This window comes from Poromitra crassiceps (assembly GCF_964638095.1).
Source record: "Poromitra crassiceps genome assembly, chromosome: 21".
Taxonomy (NCBI): Eukaryota; Metazoa; Chordata; class Actinopteri; order Beryciformes; family Melamphaidae; genus Poromitra; species Poromitra crassiceps.
In genome coordinates this window covers 26,570,792-26,598,249 of record NC_139638.1, presented here as the reverse complement: position 1 = coordinate 26,598,249, position 27,458 = coordinate 26,570,792, and the positions used below count along the sequence as shown (strand labels likewise).

The following is a 27,458-nucleotide window of genomic DNA, read 5'->3' as shown; positions in this document are numbered from 1 at the left end:
TGACAATGACACTAAACGTCACCGTGCATCACTGATAAGGTTCTGTGGAGGGCAGTGGGACGAGTATTGGAGTCTGGGCACATTAGAGACAAAGTGTGTAGAGGAGCTGAATGGATGTGACTCACAGCAAAGGGAAAGGGAAGCCGAAAAGAAAAGTGTTCCCTCAAGTGCCAGAAATTGTTGTGATATTTTTTTTTACTCTGTGGCAGTTCAGATTCAAGCTGGGACTTGTATGCAAGGGGCGGGGTGGTGCAAGCCACCTGACCACAACTATAGCCTGACATACTGTACTAGCTAGCGGCATGTCTTCAGGAGAAATTCCTAGTGTTCACTGTAGCAAGTAATATGATTAGTTAAAAACATGTTAAGACACACGTTAAACACAGTTAGTTAAACACATACTATTGAAGCTATGCATCATTATCATAGGAGTTAAGACAATTGCTTATATTTCATTTTTTTAGTTTTTTTTTTTTTAATATTGCCAGATGTTTTACCTAAACTGGGAAAAGAAAACACGTTGGGGTTCTTTTTCTTTTGTTTGTTTACTTTAAAGTACTTAATTTGTCCCCATAAGCAAGTAGACTGAGTAACACTGTCACATAGCAGTTACTCCACACACACACACACCAAAATGGATAGGCTTTATAGTTTTCTGGAATTAACCTCTTTATATCAAACAGATTAATACAGATAGGTAGATAAACAAATAATAACTTGATGATTTTCTGACAATATGATTGCTTTTTGTTTGTACTGGTAAAGGGTTGCTTGCTTGGATTTTCCCCACTGTGTGTGTGTGTGTGTGTGTGTGTGTGTGTGTGTGTGTGTGTGTGTGTGTGTGTGTGTGAGTGTGTGTGTGGAGGGAGGGTCTGATGGTCTGTATGGATCTCAGGAGGGTGAATAACGACTCTCTCGCATTAGTAATATAACAAAAGCAAACTCAAACTGGTGCCTTGCTCGGCCCTCCACCAATGGGCGCTCGGCTGCTGCTCGCAGCGGCCAATGGCAGCTCCCGGGACGCACACAGGCAGGCGTTTGAAGGGCGGTCCTGAACAGTATGGATTGCAGCAGAGCTGCAGAACTAGGTTAGGAGTTTCGGCGAGAAAGTTCACTGAAAACGATCCAATCCACGAAATATTTGGGAGGGAAATATTCATAAGGATACGTTTTCCTATTCAAAAAGCAAGTATTCGTTTCTGTTATTCAGGATATTCTTCTGTATTTATGTGGACGCAAGTTGTAGTGTGATTTTGGTTGATCGATCGCCATTCAGTGAAAATTATTGATAACTTCATGGCTTTGATAACGACTGAGCAGGGCTGCAAACGGAACGGGCCACCGGCAATTTATGGTCGAATCGGCGCACGAAAAGCGGCGTTCCAGCAGGGCAAAGCTGTCAAAATGCAGCCCAAAGAGACGGAGTACTCCACGGACGGCTTGCCCAAAGCGTTCCTCCACAGCCTGAGGACCCTGTTTGACATCTTGGATGACGGCGGCCGCGGCTTCGTCCACATCTCGGAGATCGAGAGCCGCTGGCAGGGAGCCGACACCCGGGAGCTGCCCGGCGGGGTGCTGGGCTGCCTCCGGCGGGTCGCCCCGCCGCATGGCTGCCTCACTTTCGAGCGCTTTGTGGCGGGGCTGCGCTACTCCATGCTCAACCCGGAGAACAGCCTGCAGCACCTCCGCGCCCAGGCTGCCGTGCACCCGCTGCAGCACAAGCCAGCGGTGGGTACAAACACTACACACACACACACACACACACACACACACACACACACACACACACACACACACACACACACACACACACACACACACACACACACACACACACACACACACACACACACACACACACACACACACACACACACACACACACACACACACACACACACACACACACACACACACACACACACACACACACACACACTACTGACAATCTATAACTCATACAATTACTCCCATGAAAAATGACCAATGTAATAGTGAAAATTACCATTTGAGAAACAAACTCAAGTAAAATAAACAAGACTAGGTACCCGGAAGGTTTGTGATGTGTTTATATACTATTATTATATTATAGCTACAGTACTTTTATACTTCTCTAACTATGTATGTTGCTCAAAAGTTAGAATAAAAAAAGTCAGAAGTTAATAAATTATTCAATGTATTAAAGCAACAAGATACTTTCCATTTAAATCTTGTTTGGGTGTGTGGGCCAGTGCAAAAGAATTAAAAAACAACACTGATTGATCAATCTTTTTTTAGTATGATCAGAGGATAATCTCTTCCTCTCTATCTCCTGGCCTAGGCCTGTTCTCTTTCTCTATTTCCCTATCTGTCCCACAGTGGACAAATCTGTAATGTAGTGAAAAAAGATGACTGTCTCAAAAATATACTTGGAAGAGTACCGTTTTAAAAAAGGAACATGAAAAGTACTCGTTTTACTCATGTGCTGTTACTTCAGTGGTTCAAAGTGGGGTCTGGAGAGTGGAGACCCCCAGGGGTCCTTGAGGCCGGGGAAAGTTGAATAATTTATTTTCACTACCATAAATAACCCAGTAACAGAATGTATGACACTTTCTGCAAACTAAAAGCAAGAATCTTTTCAGATGCAGGACAAAATCTTGTCAAATGTTGTGGTCTTCATTTGTGTCAGTTTAGTGGTCCTTGACGTAAGAAAAGTTTGAGTACCACTGTGTCACTTAACTGGTTATTACCCTGCACCCCTGGCAGAAGGCCGCCCCGCTCTCCAGCTGCAGCGTGGGGACGCGGGTGGAAATCAAAGTCCGCCCGCTGGGGCCGAGCAACGGGACCAACACCGGGCAGCACCGGGCGTCCTCCCTGCAGAGCCGGGCCAGGCCCGAGGAGGGGAGCGGCTACCCCGCGTGCGGACCGCCGCGATATAACCCGGTCTTCGAGAGGCCCGGACGCAGTTTGGAGAGGGTCCCCGGGGTGCCGGATGGCGGCTGTTACCGGGCAGACCCGGGCCATGTGGCCAAACCGGCCGCGACGCAGCAGAGCCGCGTGAGGACCATCGAGTCTCTGGACCTGGAGTCCCCACAGCTCCAAAGACACAGTAAGTTTGTCCAAAACACACACAAGATCATAGATTTTGGTGTGTGTGTGTGTGTGTGTGTGTGTGTGAGAGTGTTTGTGTGCACACACTCACCGCAGTTCAGTGAGTTCAGGGAAGACTCATTATGTTACTATAAGAGTCCCCATTAACTGTCAAAACTGTCAGAGCCCTGATACCACAGTGTGACCATCTCACACCTGAACTACTGCAAACGCACACACACACACATACACATGCACACGCACGCACACACACACACATACACATGCACACGCACACACACACACACACAAACCGCTCTATTTGTTTGTGACTCTTTGTTGGTTTCCCCCTGTTGTTGTCAAAAAGGCTTAAATGATGAGAAGAGAAGCTGATTTGAAATCAAGAGAAACTCCTGACTAGACTAGACTAGACACCCAAACACTATAAGATTATTATTATTATCAGTCAGACAGACGTGGGGGCCACTTGAATTCAGGAGTCTTGTCATGAAAGGCTGATTCTTCTACAGTCCTGCAGTCCTGTCAGATCAGATCACAAAACAGAATTCACCTGAAGACTGCTTTCGCTGAAGTAAATCATCAAATCACATCACATGCATATTTGTGTTGATAAATCCACTGGAATCTTGTAATTATACAATGTATTTTAAAAAGCCACAGCATAACCCATGCAGTACACACACACACACACACACACACACACACCAGTCTGGTCTGCTGAGTGTCCGTGTGTCAGTATTTGCCATCTGGCAGTGGTAAAAGCGTGCGAGTGTTTGCTGTCCTGGGGGACAGTAAAAATGTAAAGGGGAGTCCTGGCCGGGGTCATGAAGAGTCATGGGGGGTGTTTTGCTAACGCTAACGCTAACACGCTGCTCGGGTATCAGCAGCATTACGTCAGCGCTTAAACAGGCCATCAGAATGCCTCTGCTCAAACGAGGCCTGCCTAACTGAGTAATTGCCGTTGCTATCTCTGTGTAGATCAGGTCAGATCATGTCTGAAATTCCTGGAGAGTTTTTCTTCCAGAGTTCCTGTTGAGGTTCTGGTCTGTGGAGGGATGGATGGAGTCTTCCCTGCTCTGGCTCTGGCTCTGGGGCTGGGGAGGGAAGGGATGACGGGTTTACGAGCACCCAGGTGTTCAGTTGGAGTCGCCCCGCTGCACCCGTAGGTGCCCTGCTCACGATCTGCTTCATACATTATTATGTACAGGCTGTCAAACAGGATCGCCCTCGTTCTGTCTGCGTCTCACGCAAACTCACGTCATTATACACATACATTTCATTCCTCTCGCTCGCTTGCTCTCTCTCTCTCTCTACACACAGACACACAGACACGCACGCACGCACACACACACGCATCTCCGTCTCTCTCCCCATCTCTCTCTCTCAGCCCCCGGGCGCTATGACTACTACTTATCATTTGCACTCAGGACAGAGAGAGAGAGAGAGATAGATAGATATATAGATAGATAGATAGATAGATAGATAGATAGATAGATAGATAGATAGATAGACAGACAGACAGACAGACAGACATAGATAGAGATAGATAGATAGATGGATGGATGGATGGATAGATAGATAGATAGATAGATCACGGAATTGTATGCAACTAGGCTCGCCCGCTCTTGCTCAACTTCGCATCACTGATGACATCACTCACTGATGACATCACAATTGCTCGAGTGACCATCACAGATCACATCATGGAGTGCTCGAGTGACATCACTCAGCGCACAATTGCTCGACTTCGCATCACTGATGATGACGTCAGTAGTGAGAGAAAAGTAGAGGCTGCACATTGAATAATAGACTTTATTTGTAGAAGACTTACATTCGGTCATGGCGACCTTCATCAGAATGAAGCAGGAAGTGACAGAACACTATTATAAATAGGTTGGTCATGATGACATCATCGAGCAATTGTGATGTCGCTGATGCGAGTGCTCGAGTGACATCACTGATGATATCATGACATTGTGACATCATTACTGAGCAAAATCATCACAAATCTCACAATCTGGGACCAAAAACGCAGACAGGCAGAGCCCACTTTGGCAATTTTACGTATGATGATGATGATTGCGGACATTCTCGGTCACTCGCAGAATCTCCAGTGTTTACCGCCATTTTTATACGGAATTAACAACCAATAGCTACATAATTCATATATATATATTTCGCTAGCTAATGTATCACATTTCATAAATATCTATACACATTTAAGCTATAAAACATTAAGTTATGAACTTAGTCAAGAAGAAGAAGCGGGAAGCCTTAAATCCCACTTGGGCGACAGTCACTTTGTGTCGATAATTTGTGTCGACTGATAAATGGAAAAATACAAGCTTCTTTGAGTACATATGACTGCACTTCTTACAAGTATCTATTCTATAATATTGTAAAGGTACAAGGATGGTCAATAAAGTGTTAATATTGAGTATATGAATACAATGACACAGACCAAAGTCGGTATCTGGAATTGGATACCTATTTCTAATCTGAAAAATAGGTGCTTTATCATCCATTTGCAGGGACTGGAAGGAAATCACTTACAAGTTAAGGTAAAAACAATATTCAACTTTAATAAAAGACAGATGTAGGATAGGATAGGATAGGTAGGACAGCACAGCACAGCATGAAATATACTGACCAGTACATGATTGTGATCTTTTTGTCACAGGCGTCTGGAATTTGCTACCCTGATGCTAGATAGATAGACCACGCTGTTAATCTCTCACATGCAGCCAAACCCTGCTGGATTAGACCAGATGACAGCAGACAGGCCCGGGCTCACTGACGCATCCCAAAGCCCCTGGCTCTCTCTCACTTCCTCTCTTGGTTTTTGGGGAAAGCTGTTGGACTTTGATACCAGTACTACTTATTAAAGTGCACTTTGATATCAGTGCTACTTATTAAAGTGAGTCATGCTCTCTCTTATCGTGCTGTTACAGGAAACTCACAAGGGTTGAATAGGAGGAGACCATTCCTCCTTACCGGTCTTTAATGAGCAATTTATATGAGATCACCTGCACATGAAACGATGCAGACATCTGCAAAAATGCAGGGTTCCTTCCCATGCTCCTGGAAAACCTGGAAAGTCAGAGTCATCATAGTCTATCCACTGACTGAGATTTTTGGTGGAAAGATTGTCACGTCATACAGCTCCACCTGGAATGAATCACCTCACACCTCTCTCCAGCCAAGTTTCCTCTTCTTCTTCACACCTTCCCAGTGTTCTTCCCCTGACCCTGTTGAGAGACGGCCTTGGCAGTTGGCACAGCTTGCCGCTTCCTTCTGTTGATGGATTTGCTCCACCACAGCCATCTTTGTTTTCTACTTTTCTCTCATCTTTCTTTTCTCTGAGGGAGTTGTCCTTCTCCGTAAAGTCAGCCGACGACGACACATGTATGTGTGTGTGTGTATATACTGTATGTATATATATATATATTTAAGTCAGTATCTGGAATTGGATCACCTGCTAATTGATCAGAATCACCTGTTGTGTTCCTACCAAAATGGCCGTGTGGTGATGTAACAGAATAGCCTACTATCAATACTGTATGTATATATGTATATATATAGATATATATATATATCTATATATATATGTATATATATATATATAGATATATATATAGATATTATATATATATAGATAGATATAGATATATATATATATATATAATATCTATATAATATCTATATATATATATATATATACAGTATATATATATATATATACAGTATATATATCTATATATATATAGATATATATATCTATATCTATATATATATCTATATATATATACTGTATATATATATATATATAATATATATATATATATATATATATATATATATATATATATATATATATATATATATATATATATATATATACATATATACATACAGTATTGATAGTAGGCTATTCTGTTACATCACCACACGGCCATTTTGGTAGGAACACAACAGGTGATTGTGATCAATTAGCAGGTGATTACAATCAAGTGACACTTACAGCCAATGGGCTGTGTGTATTGTAGCGCCATATTGGTAGGAAAAAGGCTTGTGACATCATCGGAATACTATGAATATACACACAACCATACTCTCACACACACACACACATATATATATATATATATATATATATATATTTATTTATTTAGTATTGTAATTTTTCATCATTTGTCCTCATGTTCTCAGTGTACTGTGCACCATGCATGCAATGGAAATCCTGCTTTGCTGATATACCAGAAATATTTGCTGAGTACAGCTCCCTCCTGTGGTGTACATCAGCAGCCCAGATGTATGCATTAGATTAGCAGATCAAAATAATTATAATACATACATACATACATACATACATACATACATACATACATACATACATACATACATACATACATACATACATACATATAAATGCACTGTCTCTCATTTTTCTCTCTCACTCTCACTGGTGGTCTTGTCACTTGTCTACAGACATGCAGACAAATAAATAAATAATAATCATAAAACGACATTTAGATTTGCTAGTTCAGGGACTGATTCAGAAGCAGTTGTTAGGTTGTAAAACAAGTTCCTTTAGGACATTTATTTTCCCAATAACTCGTGCAAATACAGGACTAATTTAAATTGGTTCTTATTTCATGTTTAATGTTTGTACTGGGGCCCTGAGGACCGTCCTGAGGCATCCAGGGAAGCTAGCACGGGGCTGTTGGCTGTAGGAGACAGAGTAAAGGGAAGCTAGCAACGCGGCTGTTGGCTGTAGGAGACAGAGTAAAGTACCAACCTGGTGTCAGAATGTCATGCAGCCTTGTGTTGACGTCATCTTTTTGGCAATGTAAAACCCACTTTTAGACCAAGTCGAAAATATATTATTACATATTTAAACAATGCTTAAAGAGCTGTAATGATCTAAAATATACATCAGAGAAGTCCATATGACAAAAATAATGCTTTATTTGTGTCATGTACCCCAAAATGCAGAATATAAGATAGATGTACATTTCTAATACACGTGGTCACACACTCTACAAACAGATCAGATCAAGCGAAAAGGTCAACAAAAGCGTTCAACGTCTTTTGTTTCCATGTTGTCAGACACTGATAATAACAATCTGAGCCTGTCAGTTAAAAAAAAGTAGTATCCTCTCTCCTCTGTGTAGGTGTTGTGTTGTAACATCTCTGCTCTCTCCTCTGTGTAGGTGTTGTGTTGTAACATCTCTACTCTCTCCTCTGTGTAGGTGTTGTGTTGTAACATCTCTACTCTCTCCTCTGTGTAGGTGTTGTGTTGTAACATCTCTGCTCTCTCCTCTGTGTAGGTGTTGTGTTGTAACATCTCTACTCTCTCCTCTGTGTAGGTGTTGTGTTGAAACATCTCTACTCTCTCCTCTGTGTAGGTGTTGTGTTGTAACATCTCTACTCTCTCCTCTGTGTAGGTGTTGTGTTGTAACATCTCTACTCTCTCCTCTGTGTAGGTGTTGTGTTGAAACATCTCTACTCTCTCCTCTGTGTAGGTGTTGTGTTGTAACATCTCTACTCTCTCCTCTGTGTAGGTGTTGTGTTGAAACATCTCTACTCTCTCCTCTGTGTAGGTGTTGTGTTGAAACATCTCTACTCTCTCCTCTGTGTATGTGTTGTGTTGTAACATCTCTACTCTCTCCTCTGTGTAGGTGTTGTGTTGTAACATCTCTGCTCTCTCCTCTGTGTAGGTGTTGTGTTGTAACATCTCTACTCTCTCCTCTGTGTAGGTGTTGTGTTGTAACATCTCTGCTCTCTCCTCTGTGTAGGTGTTGTGTTGAAACATCTCTACTCTCTCCTCTGTGTAGGTGTTGTGTTGTAACATCTCTACTCTCTCCTCTGTGTAGGTGTTGTGTTGTAACATCTCTACTCTCTCCTCTGTGTAGGTGTTGTGTTGAAACATCTCTACTCTCTCCTCTGTGTAGGTGTTGTGTTGTAACATCTCTACTCTCTCCTCTGTGTAGGTGTTGTGTTGTAACATCTCTACTCTCTCCTCTGTGTAGGTGTTGTGTTGTAACATCTCTACTCTCTCCTCTGTGTAGGTGTGTTGTGTTGTAACATCTCTACTCTCTCCTCTGTGTAGGTGTTGTGTTGAAACATCTCTACTCTCTCCTCTGTGTAGGTGTTGTGTTGAAACATCTCTACTCTCTCCTCTGTGTAGGTGTTGTGTTGTAACATCTCTGCTCTCTCCTCTGTGTAGGTGTTGTGTTGTAACATCTCTACTCTCTCCTCTGTGTAGGTGTTGTGTTGTAACATCTCTACTCTCTCCTCTGTGTAGGTGTTGTGTTGTAACATCTCTGCTCTCTCCTCTGTGTAGGTGTTGTGTTGTAACATCTCTACTCTCTCCTCTGTGTAGGTGTTGTGTTGAAACATCTCTACTCTCTCCTCTGTGTAGGTGTTGTGTTGAAACATCTCTACTCTCTCCTCTGTGTAGGTGTTGTAACATCTCTACTCTCTCCTCTGTGTAGGTGTTGTGTTGTAACATCTCTACTCTCTCCTCTGTGTAGGTGTTGTGTTGAAACATCTCTACTCTCTCCTCTGTGTAGGTGTTGTGTTGTAACATCTCTACTCTCTCCTCTGTGTAGGTGTTGTGTTGTAACATCTCTACTCTCTCCTCTGTGTAGGTGTTGTGTTGTAACATCTCTACTCTCTCCTCTGTGTAGGTGTTGTGTTGTAACATCTCTACTCTCTCCTCTGTGTAGGTGTTGTGTTGTAACATCTCTACTCTCTCCTCTGTGTAGGCGTTGTGTTGTAACATCTCTACTCTCTCCTCTGTGTAGGTGTTGTGTTGAAACATCTCTACTCTCTCCTCTGTGTAGGTGTTGTGTTGAAACATCTCTACTCTCTCCTCTGTGTAGGTGTTGTGTTGTAACATCTCTACTCTCTCCTCTGTGTAGGTGTTGTGTTGAAACATCTCTACTCTCTCCTCTGTGTAGGCGTTGTGTTGTAACATCTCTGCTCTCTCCTCTGTGCAGGTGTTGTGTTGTAACATCTCTACTCTCTCCTCTGTGTAGGTGTTGTGTTGTAACATCTCTACTCTCTCCTCTGTGTAGGTGTTGTGTTGTAACATCTCTACTCTCTCCTCTGTGTAGGTGTTGTGTTGAAACATCTCTACTCTCTCCTCTGTGTAGGTGTTGTGTTGTAACATCTCTACTCTCTCCTCTGTGTTGGTGTTGTGTTGTAACATCTCTACTCTCTCCTCTGTGTAGGTGTTGTGTTGTAACATCTCTACTCTCTCCTCTGTGTAGGTGTTGTGTTGAAACATCTCTACTCTCTCCTCTGTGTAGGTGTTGTGTTGTAACATCTCTACTCTCTCCTCTGTGTAGGTGTTGTGTTGTAACATCTCTACTCTCTCCTCTGTGTAGGCGTTGTGTTGTAACATCTCTGCTCTCTCCTCTGTGCAGGTGTTGTGTTGTAACATCTCTACTCTCTCCTCTGTGTAGGTGTTGTGTTGTAACATCTCTACTCTCTCCTCTGTGTAGGTGTTGTGTTGTAACATCTCTACTCTCTCCTCTGTGTAGGTGTTGTGTTGAAACATCTCTACTCTCTCCTCTGTGTAGGTGTTGTGTTGTAACATCTCTACTCTCTCCTCTGTGTAGGTGTTGTGTTGTAACATCTCTACTCTCTCCTCTGTGTAGGTGTTGTGTTGTAACATCTCTACTCTCTCCTCTGTGTAGGTGTTGTGTTGTAACATCTCTACTCTCTCCTCTGTGTAGGTGTTGTGTTGAAACATCTCTACTCTCTCCTCTGTGTAGGTGTTGTGTTGTAACATCTCTACTCTCTCCTCTGTGCAGGTATTGTGGGACCAGGTTTACCCAGGTCTCAGAGTGAATCAGCTGCAGGCTTTATCGGCGGCTCCAGGCGGCATGGGCGGAGTCGGGATGAGCAGAGGCGGCACACCATAACCAATGGAGTGGACTACGAAATGGTTGGTACACATGTACACTACACACACACACACACACACACACGCACACACACACACACACACACACACACGCACACACACACACACAAAGAGAGAGAGTCATGTGTGTTTCATCCCTGTCTTTATGAGAAACATGGCTGTATCTCAATCACAATGTTTACATGGACGGAGAATTCTGTTCTGAACCCGGTTGTTCAACGAACTGAGGTCGACATGTAAACTAGAACAACCGGATTCAGCCCATACTCTGATTATGAGGGAAACCTACTGCAGTTAAGATCCCTGGCTTACTCTCATATTAAAACAGGTTACTGTGGTATGGAAAGGACAGGCACTGTGGCTCAGTGGTTAGCACTGTTGCCTCATGGCAAGAAGGTCCCAGGTTCAAAACCCCAGTCCGTCCCAGGTCCTTTCTGTGTGGAGTTTGCATGTTCTCCTCGTGTTCGTGTGGGTTTTCTCCGGGTGCTCCGGTTTCCTCCCACCATCAAAGACATGTATGTTAGGGTTAATACTCCTGTCAGTGCCCCTGACCAAGCCCCTGGCAAAAGAACTGGAGGGGTCCCCTGGTGCTGCACTGCGGCTGCCCACTGCTCCTAGTTCTAGGAAGGTTCCTAGTAGAGGATGGGTCAAATGCAGAGGATGAATTTCCTCATGGGGATAAATAAAGGATAACTCATTATGCATAACTTTCATTTACACGGTCTTTGCAAATTCACTCCCACAGCGTTCTGGGCATTTTGATGTCAACAAAACATTTGAAGCACGTGTGTGTGTGTGTGTGTGTGTGTGTGTGTGTGTGTGTGTGTGCTGGCCGCCGTGCACGTGTGGATGCATCGACAAAATAAAGAGGGGTTTGTTTAATTCATTCATTCATTTCATTTCATTTATACTTTGTTGCTGGCAGACGTCCCAACTGTGGATGGGACACTGCTGCAGGTGGACAGGAATATTCTCTTCATTTGTTTATTCATGGAAATAGGGAGACTCAATTACAGTGCAATGAAACAACTATACCTGTCCTGAATAATAAGGCTTTAAATGTAATCAGTGTTAATTCATGAATTCTGATAAATCCACAACTTTGTGTTTACTGTCTTTATATGTTATAGGTTATGTTATGTCATTACACTTTTTTTCAATTAGTACCCGTTGTCTTTTTAGTTGTTGCTTCTTGAGTTTGGTGAAAGAGCAGAGGATCACTTTACAGACTTTCTGAGTTTTGTCAGACTCGGTCTGGTTGGATACCTCAGGTCAGAGTTGTGTCAGACTCAGATGGTCTGGTTGGATACCTCAGGTCAGAGTTTTGTTAGACTCAGATGGTCTGGTTGGATACCTCAGGCCAGAGTTGTGTTAGACTCAGATGGTCTGGTTGGATACCTCAGGCCAGAGTTGTGTTAGACTCAGATGGTCTGTTTGGATACCTCAGGTCAGAGTTTTGTTAGACTCAGATGGTCTGGTTGGATACCTCAGGTCAGAGTTGTGTTGGACTCAGATGCTCTGGTTGGTTGGATACCTCAGGTCAGAGTTGTGTTAGACTCAGATGGTCTGGTGGTTGGATACCTCAGGCCAGCCAGAGTTGTGTTGGACTCAGATGCTCTGGTTGGATACCTCAGGTCAGAGTTTTGTTAGACTCAGATGGTCTGGTTGGATACCTCAGGTCAGAGTTTTGTTAGACTCAGATGGTCTGGTTGGATACCTCAGGTCAGAGTTGTGTTAGACTCAGATGGTCTGGTGGTTGGATACCTCAGGCCAGCCAGAGTTGTGTTGGACTCAGATGCTCTGGTTGGATACCTCAGGTCAGAGTTGTGTTAGACTCAGATGCTCTGGTTGGATACCTCAGGTCAGAGTTGTGTTAGACTCAGATGGTCTGGTTGGATACCTCAGGTCAGAGTTTTGTTAGACTCAGATGCTCTGGTTGGATACCTCAGGTCAGAGTTGTGTCAGACTCAGATGCTCTGGTTGGATACCTCAGGTCAGAGTTTTGTTAGACTCAGATGGTCTGGTTGGATACCTCAGGTCAGAGTTGTGTTGGACTCAGATGCTCTGTTTGGATACCTCAGGTCAGAGTTGTGTTAGACTCAGATGGTCTGGTTGGATACCTCAGGTCAGAGTTGTGTTAGACTCAGATGCTCTGGTTGGTTGGATACCTCAGGTCAGAGTTGTGTCAGACTCAGATGCTCTGGTTGGATACCTCAGGTCAGAGTTTTGTTAGACTCAGATGCTCTGGTTGGATACCTCGGGGCTTGTGCCTCTTCTAGGAAGGTCAATAATGGACACGTGAAAGTAGCAGAACGCTGGTCTGCCTTGTACAGGCTGCTCTCTGTTGGCCCCCACATTCCCCTCCCAGCTCTCCGCCCCCTCTGCCCCCCCCCCTCTCTCTGCCCCTCCCACTCTCCAGTCCTGGGCTCATGCTCTCGCTTCTCACCCGCTCCCTCACTCTCTGTCTCTCCCCCTGACTCACCATTTAATTCTCTCTCGCTTTGCCTTTTCTCTCTCTTTCTGTCCCTGTTTCTGTCTTTCTTCCTTCACCTCTTTCTTTCTTTCTCTCTCTCTTTCTCTCCTCTCTCTGTTTCTTTGGGAGAGGCTGCCTGACTCTCCCCCCTCTTTCACCCTCCCTCCCTCCCTCCCTGCCCTCCCTCCTCCCCGCCCCCCCCCCCCCCCCTCCTCCCCCTCTGTCCCTCCCCCAACCCCCCTGGCCGACTTTGGCCCGCTGCTGCTGGCCCGATGGTAGTGAGCCGGATCGGGCCCAGGGGCCTGGTGGAAGCTGGGGACTCGCTGGGCCGGACCGGTGGCCCGGACTGGACGGCCGTGTGGGCCGCCTACACCACTGTCTTCATCCCCCTCAGCAGCAGCCTGTACAGCAGCAAGGCCCTGCACTTTTTCCTCTGGGTGAGTCGCGGAGCAAAACAGAGGAGAGCCGTGGGAGAGGAAGGGAGACGGAGAGAGAGAGGGGGTTAGGTGGGAGAAGATGGGCACGAAATTAATGTCTGGCAGTTAGTTAAATTATGCCGGATGTTTTATAACTCAAGCTAATATTGTTGTTTGTGTATATATATTTTTTGTCCACATATTTGACAGCTCATATTTTGGACTGCAGATTAAGTTAACACTGGTTCTGTAAGTGGAGTCCTCCTGTAGTATCACCCAGGTCCAGTCTACAGGGGTACTGACCGTGCCGGATTATCTGTAGTTTTAGGCCGTGTATATATATACAGTATATATATACAGTATATATATATATATATATATATATATATATATATATATATATATATGTATATATATACCGGTATATATATATATATCAGTATTTTCTTCAAAGTTCACTTTGTAGAAAATACCTTATATCTTAGTAACTTGGTGCTTTCACAAAATATTTATTTACACAATGAGATTTTTGATAAATAATCACCAGTAATGTGGATATAATGACTAAGTGGGTAAAGGCCAATAATAGAACAGCTAGAACAGTCTGGTAAGTTCAGAAAACGACATAATTTACTGTAATACAGTCTTTAAAACCAGGAAAAGACAACACCTATGCCGGATCACGATATCAAGATATCAATATACTGTAATATCCATCATATTGCCCAGAGATATCTGCGTCTGTGCTGCTTATAGCTTCTTGTCTGAGCTGCTTCTGTCGGCTGTAATAACTTGTTGCTAACATCTGGTGTTGTTGGAGGACTTGAAGGTGCGCAGTGTGCCGTTTGCTGTGGCTTTGTACGTCCAGGTTGAAAGGCTATTCTGTTGCTCTTTGTGTTTTTAGCTAAGCCGTGTCATGTTATTGTGTGTGTTTTGTGTGTGTGTATGTGTGTGTGTGTGTGTGTGTGTGTGTGTGTGTATTCATGGTGTGGGTTCATTCAGCCAGCTGGGACACAGACGCCCACCCACCATTACCTTCCATAAGTTTATCATGTACTGTTTCCGCTCTCCCTCTCCCTGTTCTCTGTGTGGTTTTCCCCCTCGGCTCCCCTTTCAAATAGCCCATTTGACACTGCGTCATGCTTCATTCTAGGCACGTCCTCCTAAACCCCCTCCTGTGTCTGTCTGCTCTCTTTTCTCTCTCTCTCTCATCCCCTCTTCATCCTGTGTCTGCTCTCTTTCTCTCTCTCTCTCATCCCCTCTTCATCCTGTGTCTGCTCTCTTTCTCTCTCTCTCTCATCCCCTCTTCATCCTGTGTCTGCTCTCTTTCTCTCTCTCTCTCTCATCCCCTCTTCATCCTGTGTCTGCTCTCTTTCTCTCTCTCTCTCATCCCCTCTTCATCCTGTGTCTGCTCTCTTTCTCTCTCTCTCTCTCATCCCCTCTTCATCCTGTGTCTGCTCTCTTTCTCTCTCTCTCTCTCTCATCCCCTCTTCATCCTGTGTGTGAAAAGGTCGTAAATCTTGTTAAACATGCAGTAACAGTTTTTGAGTTTGGTTCTTGTGACCCCTCTTCCTCTCCCCTACTTCGCTGACATATATCACTGCCTATAGGACGAATCAGCGTGACGTCACTTGACACCCAGAAATGCGGAACCCCGCGGCAGTTAATAGTATGAGTTGCGCCGAACAAACGTTACTATCTCAAAAACTATACATCGCATCGCTTATATTTATATTTTGACATTCTGAGTGAGGAGCAGAAGTAGCTCAATAGTTTGATGTATAATATATGCACGTCGTGTTAAAGTTGTGTGAACTGTCAAAGTTTTTAAAATGTAAACAGCTAGAGTCAGACACACAAGCCTCTTGGGCTCCATAGGGTTCCATTGCCGTTGCCACCCAGTGACGCGGTTTGTTTACCAAAATGCTGCTCGACTGATCCCTCGTATAGGGCTGGGCGATATGGACCAAAAATCATATCTCAGTATTTTTAAGCTGAATGGCGATACACAATATCTATCTATCTATCTATCTATCTATCTATCTATCTATCTATCTATCTATCTATCTATCTATCTATCTGCCTACCTTCTATCTATCTATCTATCTATCTATCTATCTATCTATCTATCTATCTATCTGCCTACCTTCTATCTATCTATCTATCTATCTATCTATCTGCCTACCTACCTTCTATCTATCTATCTATCTATCTGCCTACCTACCTACCTTCTATCTATCTATCCATCCATCCATCCATCCATCTATCTATGTATTTTCTATGAAGTGGGCTAAATGTTCAGTTGTGACTTGGTGCTTTCACAAAATATTTACACAATATGATATTTGATAAATAATGATCGGTAATCTAAATAATGTGGCTATAATGACAAAGCGGGTAAAGGTAAATAATAGGTCATAATAACTTTCTGGTATGTTGTTCAGAAAATGACATCACTTGACTGTAACGCAGTCTTTAAAAATCTGAGACGATATCTAGTCTCATATCACGTTATCGATATAATATCAATAAATATTGCTCAGCGTGCCATGTAGTGGTGTTGGGAGGTGTGTGTGGATGTGTGGATGTGTTTAGAGGCGGGCAGGGGGACAGGAGGATGGAGGGATGGTGGTGGAGGGAGAGAAAGAACAGGAGGATGGAGGGATGGTGGTGGAGGGAGAGAAAGAACATGAGGATGGAGGGATGGTGGTGGAGGGAGAGAAAGAACATGAAGATGGAGGGATGGTGGTGGAGGAGGGAGAGAAAGAACAGGAGGATGGAGGGATGGTGGTGGAGGGAGAGAAAGAACATGAGGATGGAGGGATGGTGGTGGAGGGAGAGAAAGAACAGGAGGATGGAGGGATGGTGGTGGAGGGAGAGAAAGAACAGGAGGATGGAGGGATGGTGGTGGAGGGAGAGAAAGAACATGAGGATGGAGGGATGGTGGTGGAGGGAGAGAAAGAACATGAAGATGGAGGGATGGTGGTGGAGGAGGGAGAGAAAGAACAGGAGGATGGAGGGATGGTGGTGGAGGGAGAGAAAGAACATGAGGATGGAGGGATGGTGGTGGAGGGAGAGAAAGAACAGGAGGATGGAGGGATGGTGGTGGAGGGAGAGAAAGAACAGGAGGATGGAGGGATGGTGGTGGAGGGAGAGAAAGAACAGGAGGATGGAGGGATGGTGGTGGAGGGAGAGAAAGAACATGAGGATGGAGGGATGGTGGTGGAGGGAGAGAAAGAACATGAAGATGGAGGGATGGTGGTGGAGGAGGGAGAGAAAGAACAGGAGGATGGAGGGATGGTGGTGGAGGGAGAGAAAGAACAGGAGGATGGAGGGATGGTGGTGGAGGGAGAGAAAGATGACACACCAGGTGGCTGAATGCCAGTGGTGGGGCCTGGGCTGAGGCCACACGCCGGACAGCCTGGTCAGCACTACTCAATGCAGGCCTGGCCGGGACGGGGACACACACACGCACGCACGCACACACACACACACCCACACACACACACACACACACACACACACTCTCTTTCTGTCATACATTTCTCTCTCTCCCCTCTCTCTCTTTCACACACGCAGAAACACACACACTTTCTGTCATACATTTCTCTCTCTCCTCTCTCTCTTTCACACAGACACACACACACACACACACACACAAACACACACACTTTCTGTCGTACATATCTCTCTCCTCTCTCTCTTTCACACACACACACACACACACACACACAAACACACACATACTTTCTGTCATACATTTCTCTCTCCTCTCTTACACACACACACACACACACACACACGCACACACGCACACACACACACACAGAAACAAACTTTCGGTAATACATTTCTCTCTCTTCTCTCCCTCTCTCTTTTCTCTCTCTCTCTCTCTCACACACAAACACACACACACACTTTCTGTACATTTCTCTCTCCTCTCTTACACACACACACACACACACACACACACACACACGCGCACACACGCACACACAGAAACAAACTTTCGGTCATACATTTCTCTCTCTTCTCTCCCTCTCCCTTTTCTCTCTGTCTCTCTCTCTCTCACACACACACACACACACACACACACACACACACACACTGGGGTGGCCGTGGCTGAAGTGGCTCTCCCTCTTGTTGAGTCCATTCTTAGCTTGCTGTGCGGTTGCCATGGTGCTGGACTGATTGCTCCTCTGAACATTGTCTCTGTTCAGGACCGGCTGAGAGTCCGGCACAATTGCTCCGGCGCCATTGTCTCCGGCAGCACAAAAGAGGTGGCTGCAGAGATGCCCGTGTGAAAAAGTCTGCAGTTTGTCTACCAGGCAAAGTCCTGGCAGAGCAGGGCCACAACACATGGCTTCACTTGTGATCTCCTGCCAGTGATGCCATGGAAGATTAGGATGATGTCTGGTATGCCACGGGATCATACAGGATAGAGTACAACCATTTATCATTTAGTTCTATTAAATTAATCACCAACTATTTTGATAAATCGATCAATCGGTTTGAGTCATTTTTAAGAAGAAAAAAAGGTCAAAATGATCATTACATTACATTACGTCATTTGTCCAACGCGACTTACAATATCACATTTTGTCAACAGTACAGAAAACAACTATGCAACACAATCAATGACAGCTAAGATATTTTTGATAGGCTAGCACCATGTAGGAAGTTAGTTAGAGAAGGAATAAGTAACATGTAGCATTAGTAGGTTTGAGAAGGATTTCTTTTTTTCTTTTTTTTGGCCATGATCAAATTCTTTCATTCCAGCTTCTTAAATGTTATCTGCTTTCTGTATTCCTCTATGACAGTCAATTGAATATCTTTGGGTTGGGGACAAAATTACGGTAGACGTTTGAGGACGTCATCTTGGGCTTTGGGAAACACTGACGACATGTTCACCATTTTCGGACATTTTATAGACCAAACTAATCGATGAATCGAGAAAATCATCGACAGTCACAGATGAATCGTCAATGAAAAATCATCGTTAGTTGCAACCCTAATACCGGAATGGACTTCAGGCGCATCTGTTGTTAATCATGTTTTTTTTTCTTCCTCTGTCTTTTCTCTCTCTATCCTCCTTTCATCTCTCCTGCATGTTCTCCTTCTCCGTACTCAATTCCCTCCTTCTCAACTCATCCAGTTGAAGCAGATGAAGGAGCTGGAGCAGGAGAAGGACTCCCTGCTGGCGGGCCTGGAGGTGGTGGAGCGGGCCAGGGACTGGTACCAGGGCCAAATCCACAATGTCACAGAGAGACAGCGGCAGGTCGGCCAGAGCACCCCCTGCACGGTCAGTACCCCTGTAGACTGGACCTGCACGGTCAGTACCCCTGTAGACTGGACCTGCACGATCAGTACCCCTGTAGACTGGACCTGCACGATCAGTACCCCTGTAGACTGGACCTGGGTGAAACTACAGGAGTTTGTTAACGTAATCTGCAGTCCAAAATATGAGCTGTCAAAAATGTAAATGAGACCTATCAGTAGCAAAATCTCATGTACTACCATGTACTTTTGCAGGGGATTTATTGAAATAGCCTAACGTTACTTCCTTAATTGCTAATAACTGAAATATGAACATTCTCGGTGATCTATGAATTGACTGAATATGAATATTTATGAATTTAAAAACACTTCCCAACAAAACAGCATTTAAATTGACCCCTTTGACACCAAAACATTCCCTGGTCTCCTTCTCATAACACTTTGTTTGTTTGTTTGTTTGTTGTTACGAAAGGTTTATTTTATATACACAAACAGTAATATTAGCTGTATCAACACAGTGTCCCAGCTATGCTATGAGCAAAAATAAATAAATCCAATGACCTTTTACATTTCTCGCATCCAGCATTGATTGGGGCTAACGTGTTCATATGACACTATTTCTATCCATTTTCATGATCTGGAGAGGATGTGTTTTTCAACAATCTTAGGATCACTACATTTATCACTGCAAATTCATATTTTGATATATTGGGCAATTCTGTTTGGTCCCCCAGTTGGCATAAGGTCTTTTTAACTTTCATAAGGTGTTTTTAACTTTCTTGAATTTCATATGTCTTTGTACTTTCTTTCTCTTTTGGCAGGATTTCTTCACAGAAGCCAATCAGAGTCGCATGAATGTTCTCATTCCCAAACTGCAGGAAGTCAACCGCTGCCTTAATGACCTCATTTCCTGCACTGGGATGGTGAGTGTTACTGATACACTCTGTATAGGGTCTAATAACACCTGATGGTGGAGATGATCAGACTTTGTCGAGCGTTCCTCGCTGCCCGAGCATAAGAAGAGGCAATTTAGAGGAACATTTGGATTGCAGGGATTTAAGAAACTTTATCTTTACCTTTGGAATATTGACAAGGAGATTTGTGTTTTACACAGACAGCATATTGTATTAAAAGAGAATGGTTTTAAATTCCACCATAAATCACTTTAACACTGTTAGGGGACATTCACACCAAAAGCGTTTTTGGAGCTGCCAGCGTCTTTCTGCAATTTATTCTCTACGTAAGGACGCGCTAAACGTGCTCCTCTTTTAATGAATGCACCTGGCGTTTCAGCGCTGGTGGCGTCTGTTGTTTTTGGAGGAGCGCGGTGGGCGTTTTAAAGCTGAAAAAAGTTCAACATTAGAGGAAAAGTGCCCTGCTCGTCTTTTCCTCTTCTCCTACCTTTTCTCCTCCCGAGGGATTTTCAACCTCCGCTGCTGCCAGAATTGGCAATAATCTGGCTTTCATGTTGACATTGAACAACATCAAACAGACATAACTAGCTGGCTACCGTCCGTATGGTCGTTGTGTTCTGATCTGTACTGCACGCGACTACAGGGGAAAACAAACAGAGCAGAAAAAAAAACGCTCCGTGCGCTGTGTTTTGTGCACAATGGAAGCGCTCTCAACATGATTTTCATAGCGTTCTGACTGAAAAAAAAAACGCTTTTGGTGTGAATGTCCCCTTAGAATACAGCTGTTGGTGATTTATTTCTGGTGTATTTTTTCTTATTATTGGCTAACTGTCCAAACTTAGACGACATGACTTAATTTCCAACGGAGCTACAATGAGGTGTGATAGGAGAAAAAATGTAGCCGTTCAAAACATCAACTGTAAAAAAAATAAAAAATAAATAAAACAACTGTGATCATGAAGTTTTGGTGAATCAAATAGCGAGGTCTTCTTTCTAGAGCTGCCATTTGGCACCGACGTCCAGCAGCCATACAGGGAGAAATCCATCATAGACGAGACAGAGAGACACATTTCTCCACCCCGACAGTGAACTCAATAGAGCAGAATGCAATGCAGCCACAGGAGCTCTCCACAGCTCTCCACACGCTCTCCACACACCAGTGTTTGTGGTGTGGGAGATTCCAGCTGTCAAAAGAAGAAGACAAAAGATCCTGGCCAATCCCGGCGCCACAGGGCGTGGTTATTGCTTATCCTATGTGCAAATAGAAATCACGCCTCCACCCAAACCTAGAACCCACAGCTGAATGCAACAAGTCCAGGCACGTTCTCTGGGGCAGTTGAAAGGCATTCTGGGAAATGTAGGAAGTAACTAGGTGAAATAGAAGTGGACGAGGCATGTGGAGGGGAAAGTGCATCCATCAAAAGAGTAAAGGACATCACAAAGTAACTCCTGGACTGTATTGTGTTGAACATTACAGATTGATAATATATAACAGTGTGAGGGTATCTGAAGGTTCCTTTTGTCTCTCAGCAGTCGTTCCCTCCGTCTGGTGCTCAGACGACAGCTGTCTCCTCCAGCTCCCAGCCTCCAGCTCCACCACAAGCCATCCAGAGGCTGAAGGACCAGAACCGTCTCCTCACACAGGTAGATCACATTCAATACGTACTCATCTCAGCTCGTCACATTTTGAGGGGCTGAACTAGGCTACCTAGGTGGGTAAGAGAGTGGCTCAGATGAAGTTGGGGCTGACCTTTAAAATAAGGAAGGCTACGGTCCCTTCTTATCTGGTCAATTATTTTACTTGGGTGTGTGAGACACATAATTATTCCACTAGAGGGAGCCGTACATATATGATTCCATACAGGTTTACAATCTCTATGGGGCAAAATTCATTTTTATATACAGCAGGAGCTCTGTGGAACCAGTTACCCACTGTTTGTAAGGAACTGCCCACAGAAAGACGTTTCAAGGCCACAATGAAAAAGTGGTTAGTGTCCACCTATATTTGATCTATTTTGTTTTCAGATTAATCTTTATTTTTATTGGGTTTTTTATAGTGTCAATTTGATGATTAATTTAATTTGAGTGTGGATGCGTTGACATGTGTATTGTGCTGTTAATTGTGTGATTTGCTTTGCGTGTTTTGTTCTTTTGGGCTTCATATTAGCTCACTGTCTATTATGTTCCTTCCTATCCCCACCATTCCCCTCCCCACTCCCTATCTCCAGAGGTCCACAATGGAAATAAGCCTACTGGCTTTATTGTGTTTTTAACCTTGATGATTTTTAATTGTATGTATTCCTGTTCTGCAGATGTATGCATATCTCTTTTATAATTGTCAAATAAATCCAATCCAATCCAGTCTATATATAGAAGTCACTGTTACACTTCATTACTGCCAATGGCTGGGTTTCCCAAAAGCTTCTTTGCGCTAAGAAGCTAATTCAACCCTTCTTAAGGCCCCCTTAAGAAGCAAACACGTTTCCCAATTGCTTCTTTACGAAGGCATGCGTTTCCCAAAAGCTTCTTAGCGCTAAGAAGCTTCTTTGACCCTTCTTAAGGCTCCCGTAAGAAGCCAACGAAGCCAACGCGTTTCCCGATTGCTTCTTAGCCTAAAATTATCTTCCAATTATCCTCCGTTAAGAAGGCTGCGTTTCCCAAAAGCTTCTTAGCGCTAAGATGATCTTTCGTTAAGAAGGTTTTGTAAGAAGGGTCTGGAGCCTTCTTAACACCTTCTTAATGACAAAACACTGGCAGATCCAGCCGCGTCAGGCAAAAGGAGATACTTGTGTCCACTGTTCCTCTTGTGTTTTTCCCTTTTTCCTTTCTTTCATGTACCCTTTAGTGTTTAAAATTAGGGAACACTTGAAAATCTCCCCTGTATGTATGGTTACTTGTGTTTTAAATGTTTTACCGTAGGCTATATTCCTCTAATCAGAATGGATTCCTTTTATAATGTTGTGGATTTATATAGCACCTTTCACAGAACCCAAGGTCGCTTAAATTCTGTAGTGTTTCTCTGTTTTGTTGTATGCTGTGTATATAAAGCAATTTGAACTGCAGTCCATGTCTGAAATAAATAATGTTTAATAAAGTTTAACATGACCATGATTAGGTGTTAACAGTGTTTCTCAACCACTGAGTCGTGGCCCACTGCTGGGCTCAGAGTGCCATCAAGTGAGCCGCTCCAGTTAAGATGCTTCTTAAGAGCCTTCTATTTTTTTTATTTTTCTCGACTGTTAAGAAGGCGTTTGGGAAACACTTCTTTGGAGCCTTCTTAACTCCTTAAGAAGCTTCTTAACTCCTTAAGAAGCTTCTTAACTCTTAAGAAGCTTCTTTGTTGGGAAACTCAGCCATTTTCTTTACGTACTTTTGCTTCCTGTGAATTCCACCGGGGGCAGTGTGCATTTAACCCAGTCCATCTCTCCTCTCTTCTTCTTCTCCTCCATCAAGGAGGTGACGGAGAAGAGCGAGCGCATCACGCAGCTGGAGCAAGAGAAGTCGGCCTTGATAAAGCAGCTGTTTGAGGCTCGGGCTCGCGGCACGCAAGACACCAGCGCCATGGACTCCACCTTCATCTAGTCCTGCCTACTAAGACACGACACGGTAACATCACCACGTCGCAGCTGTGAAATGGCCGCCATTCACTCGCAATACAACCATCACCAACAAAATGTGATAGAAACATTACGTCACGACTTGATGTCGATCTACCTGCGCTGGTCTCCAGCCTCATCTGGAGCAAAACTCTTTGACTGAAGCGATCCTGTCCGGCAAGCTCAGCACGGCCGGCAGGACTCTTTGTTTACCCGACTGACCACTTTGTGGCAGTGAAGCACCTTTAAGCCGCTCCATCGTAAGACTGCAATATGGACAGAATGTAGGGAAACAGTGGATGGATAAATCCAGAAGGAGGCAACATAAAGGATGCCAACTGCCATAAAACACCACAGAAGAAGAAGACGACTGCAATATGTAACCACTCCAACCTGAAACACAGCATGCACCGCCTAGAAGTGAACACTCCCAAGTCCAGGTCCAGCTGCCCCCCGGGATCCAAGATCCTGTTACTTCCTGTTTGTTGCCTTCCCCCGGTTCCTACCGATGCCGCCTAGCCTATGTACCGTACACTCCCACCAAGCTGAAAGCCTGGAACCATCACGAACACTCCTGAGAAGCTGCGGAGATCCCCTCGTGCTCTAACTCGCAAGATAGTGGCATCTTCTAGATCTCATGGCACCAATGAAACAGACGTTAACACTCCTGCCCCTGCAACAGGAAAACATGACCTTTGACCCTAGACCCTTATTTCTGTCATACAACGACATTGGGTAGAGTGATTTCCATTGGAATTATATGGTACATTGAATTCATATTGTTGAATAAGAAAGCAAATCACCAAATGCACCTGCTTGCTGTGACCTATCAATTATGTTTTTATTCGAGTCTTTATTTCAGGTGCTTTGATCCCGAATCACCTACAATCTGCCCATGTTTCAATATTTCTCCCCTTGCATGTTTTAGAAGTAATGTAACTGATCATGATATCTGTTCTCCCGACGTTGGGACGTTTGGCAGTTTGTAGAGTGTTTTTATTTCAAACACTGTGAGACAGAGGATCTAGCTATAGGATGTCACCTGTACAAGTGAGTAGAACAGTGATTTTTATTAGTATAGCAGCATGTTTGATGTCGTCACCTTTGCCTGCATTTTGAGACAATTGTTTCAAACATTCAAGAAAAAAAGATGGGAGAGAAGCCTACAAGCCGACGAGATGTAGTGGAGGAGGAGATGGGATGAGGGAAGTTTGCACGTGGAAGAGACTTGAGGAGGAGGATGCACATGGTGATCATGTCACACAAAAACGAAGAAGACTAGACCGGCTCTCTAGCGCCCCCTGTGTGTCTTCACAGCGAATGCTTTTTCTTATTTTTATTTTTTATTTTACTCAATGAAGCCTTTGTCGTAGCATGGTTCATATTTTTCAGTTCTAAATATTCGCTATTCTGAAGACATTTCCGTTTGAAACCTGGACATTGAACCTTACCACAGAAAGTTGGTAACCTGTCGCTGCCAGATGGGGGTGGTATTTGTTTTCACAAGACATGCATGTCTTGTGTGAACACAATACCGCCCCCATCTGGCGGCGTCAGGTAAAGAAGTTGGTGCCCGTTGTTACCAGTGGTTGTTGTTCCTCACAAGTGTCCCGCTAAAGCAGCAGCAGGCTGTAAGTGGGTGGTGTCTGTACATTGTAAAAACACAAGTTTACAAGAGGAATATTTAGTTAGTGAGTGGCGATAGAAAATAAATGTGTAGTTTTGTAATGGAACTGTATAATGGTACTGCTGGGATGTCTGCACAGAACGTATAGCTACGGTGGATACTGTTCATGTCTGTGTCACGCTTGTTGTATGTCTCTTGCTGCTCAAACTACATTATTTGTGAGTGCAACTTTTCCCCCCTCTGCTTTCTATCAAGAGTATTCCAGTTTCCAGTGAACTGTCAAATAAAAAAGTATGACCAAAATTTGGTGCTAAAATGCTCTGCTTCAGTCAGTTTCAAATCATTAAATCAAGGTTAGCTACATAAACCAGCAACGTGTTTCCTTTAGAGCAGTCCATACAAGCCCTTTAATTAGCAAAGAAATAACAAAAATAACTATTTGAATCGGTTCACTCCAAGTAATTGTATTATTGTGTCGTGTTTAATTATAGAGACATCAATGCATTATTGGTTAAATAGGATATACAGTGTTCAGAAGGTCAAGCATGTGCTTTTACTGGAACCGCGTTGAGTGTTTTTTTTATTGAGCCATGGACGCTATGGGGGGGAGCAAGGTTCAAGAGTCAAGACAGCTTTTCAACAACCGTCACTTCATTTCCTTTCTACCCATCATCACTATTGGATCTGTAAGCATGTGTACAGAGAAATCTGGTCTCTGTTGTACAGCAATTACCTCAGTATACTACTTGTAGTGCAGTGTTGATCTGGACAGTATCTGATTCAACAAACAACAAATTGACTAAACAACAGAACTTTATTTTGCTGATTTTCTAACGTTTCCTGTCACTGTGGCTTTCCAGCACTTTGCTGTCGGGGAAAAAAATAAATAAACGCATACAGTAATACTGCTGAAAATTTGAACCAAAATTTCAGATAAGTTTTTACTTGATCAGTTTCAAGGTATGTCATTAAAGACATCATTATAGCTCAATAAAAATGTAAAGATTGCAAGTCAAGAAGCTCAGATCGTCCCTGAACAATAGGCCTACAGCAGGGGTGGGCAACTGGCGGCAATGTATATATATATATATACGGTATATATATATATATATATATATATATATATACAAGGCAGACGTTTTTGGTTAGGTTAGGTTAGGTTAGACCACCAAAATCTGTATTTTTATTTTACTGTACAACCCAGAAAATGGCGCTAATGGCGTTAGCATTGTCCATCCACAAAGTGTTTAACGTTAGCATTTGAGCTAACGCTATTGTAACAAACTACTGTATATCCAGGATGCACATTGCACATGCAACATTATTCAATCTGATTAATATCACATATTTGGGTGATGTACCCCATCAAATTGCTGTAGCGGGCTGTTTTAAAGCTAGAGCAAAGTTTCTGGTGTCATCTGAATGGAAGAATGACTCAATTTGAATATGAAAAATATAAATGTTGGTATAATAAACTTGGATTACCAGTCCTTTTCATCAAATGAGTAGCTATAATTGGGAGTGATGGCGTTACAGTAGGCTACTGGTGGAAGTGCACGGTCACAATCTGGCCCTCTGGTAGCGAGGGATTTTTCGTGTGGCCCTCTCTATCATCAAAGTTGCCCATCCCTGGCCTACAGTATTAGCTGCAAGACAAAAGCAGCGCTCTGTCAGTTGTGGTGTGTGTTGATGTCCCTCATGCAGAATCTGGCAGATCTCTGAGAATCTTCCCTTATTATGAGCGAGAGACACGACTTCTGTGAATCTGACACTTGTATAAACAACCTCAGAGACAGTCCCACAAAGGTAAACAAACCCAGGGCGCGTTTCAACAGATGGCTGCCAAGCTGTTCAAATAGACTGAAACAGACACAAAACAGCACGCTATCATACCACAATTAGTATTTCAACATTGCCGCTCATAGTATACCAGTGAATAAATGAGACATCCCTTGGGAATGTAATCTAATGTGTTGTCATAGTTTGTGCCACTATGGTAAAAACCCAATAGGCCTTTACTGTTATAAGGCTAATATCTAAAGGGATAGTTCACTTTTTTTTTTTTAAGATAGCCCTATTTGATACTTACCAATGATGGTGTTGATTGGTGGAGTTCTTTCTCAGCACAA

General features: G+C 43.6%; 1 protein-coding gene across 1 annotated transcript; it reads left to right on the top strand.

Moving 5' to 3' along the window:
- Positions 1-1,296: 1,296 nt before the first annotated feature.
- sapcd2 (suppressor APC domain containing 2) lies at positions 1,297-25,588 on the top strand (the record flags this gene model as incomplete). The annotated part of the gene is made up of 7 exons (XM_083657610.1): positions 1,297-1,728; positions 2,746-3,088; positions 10,914-11,047; positions 19,071-19,217; positions 20,014-20,115; positions 21,637-21,750; positions 23,560-25,588. The coding sequence occupies 7 exons, from the start codon at positions 1,297-1,299 to the stop codon at positions 23,686-23,688; spliced, it is 1,401 nt and encodes a 466-aa protein (XP_083513736.1). The 3' UTR covers positions 23,689-25,588.
- Between the last annotated feature and the right edge of the window lie 1,870 nt (positions 25,589-27,458).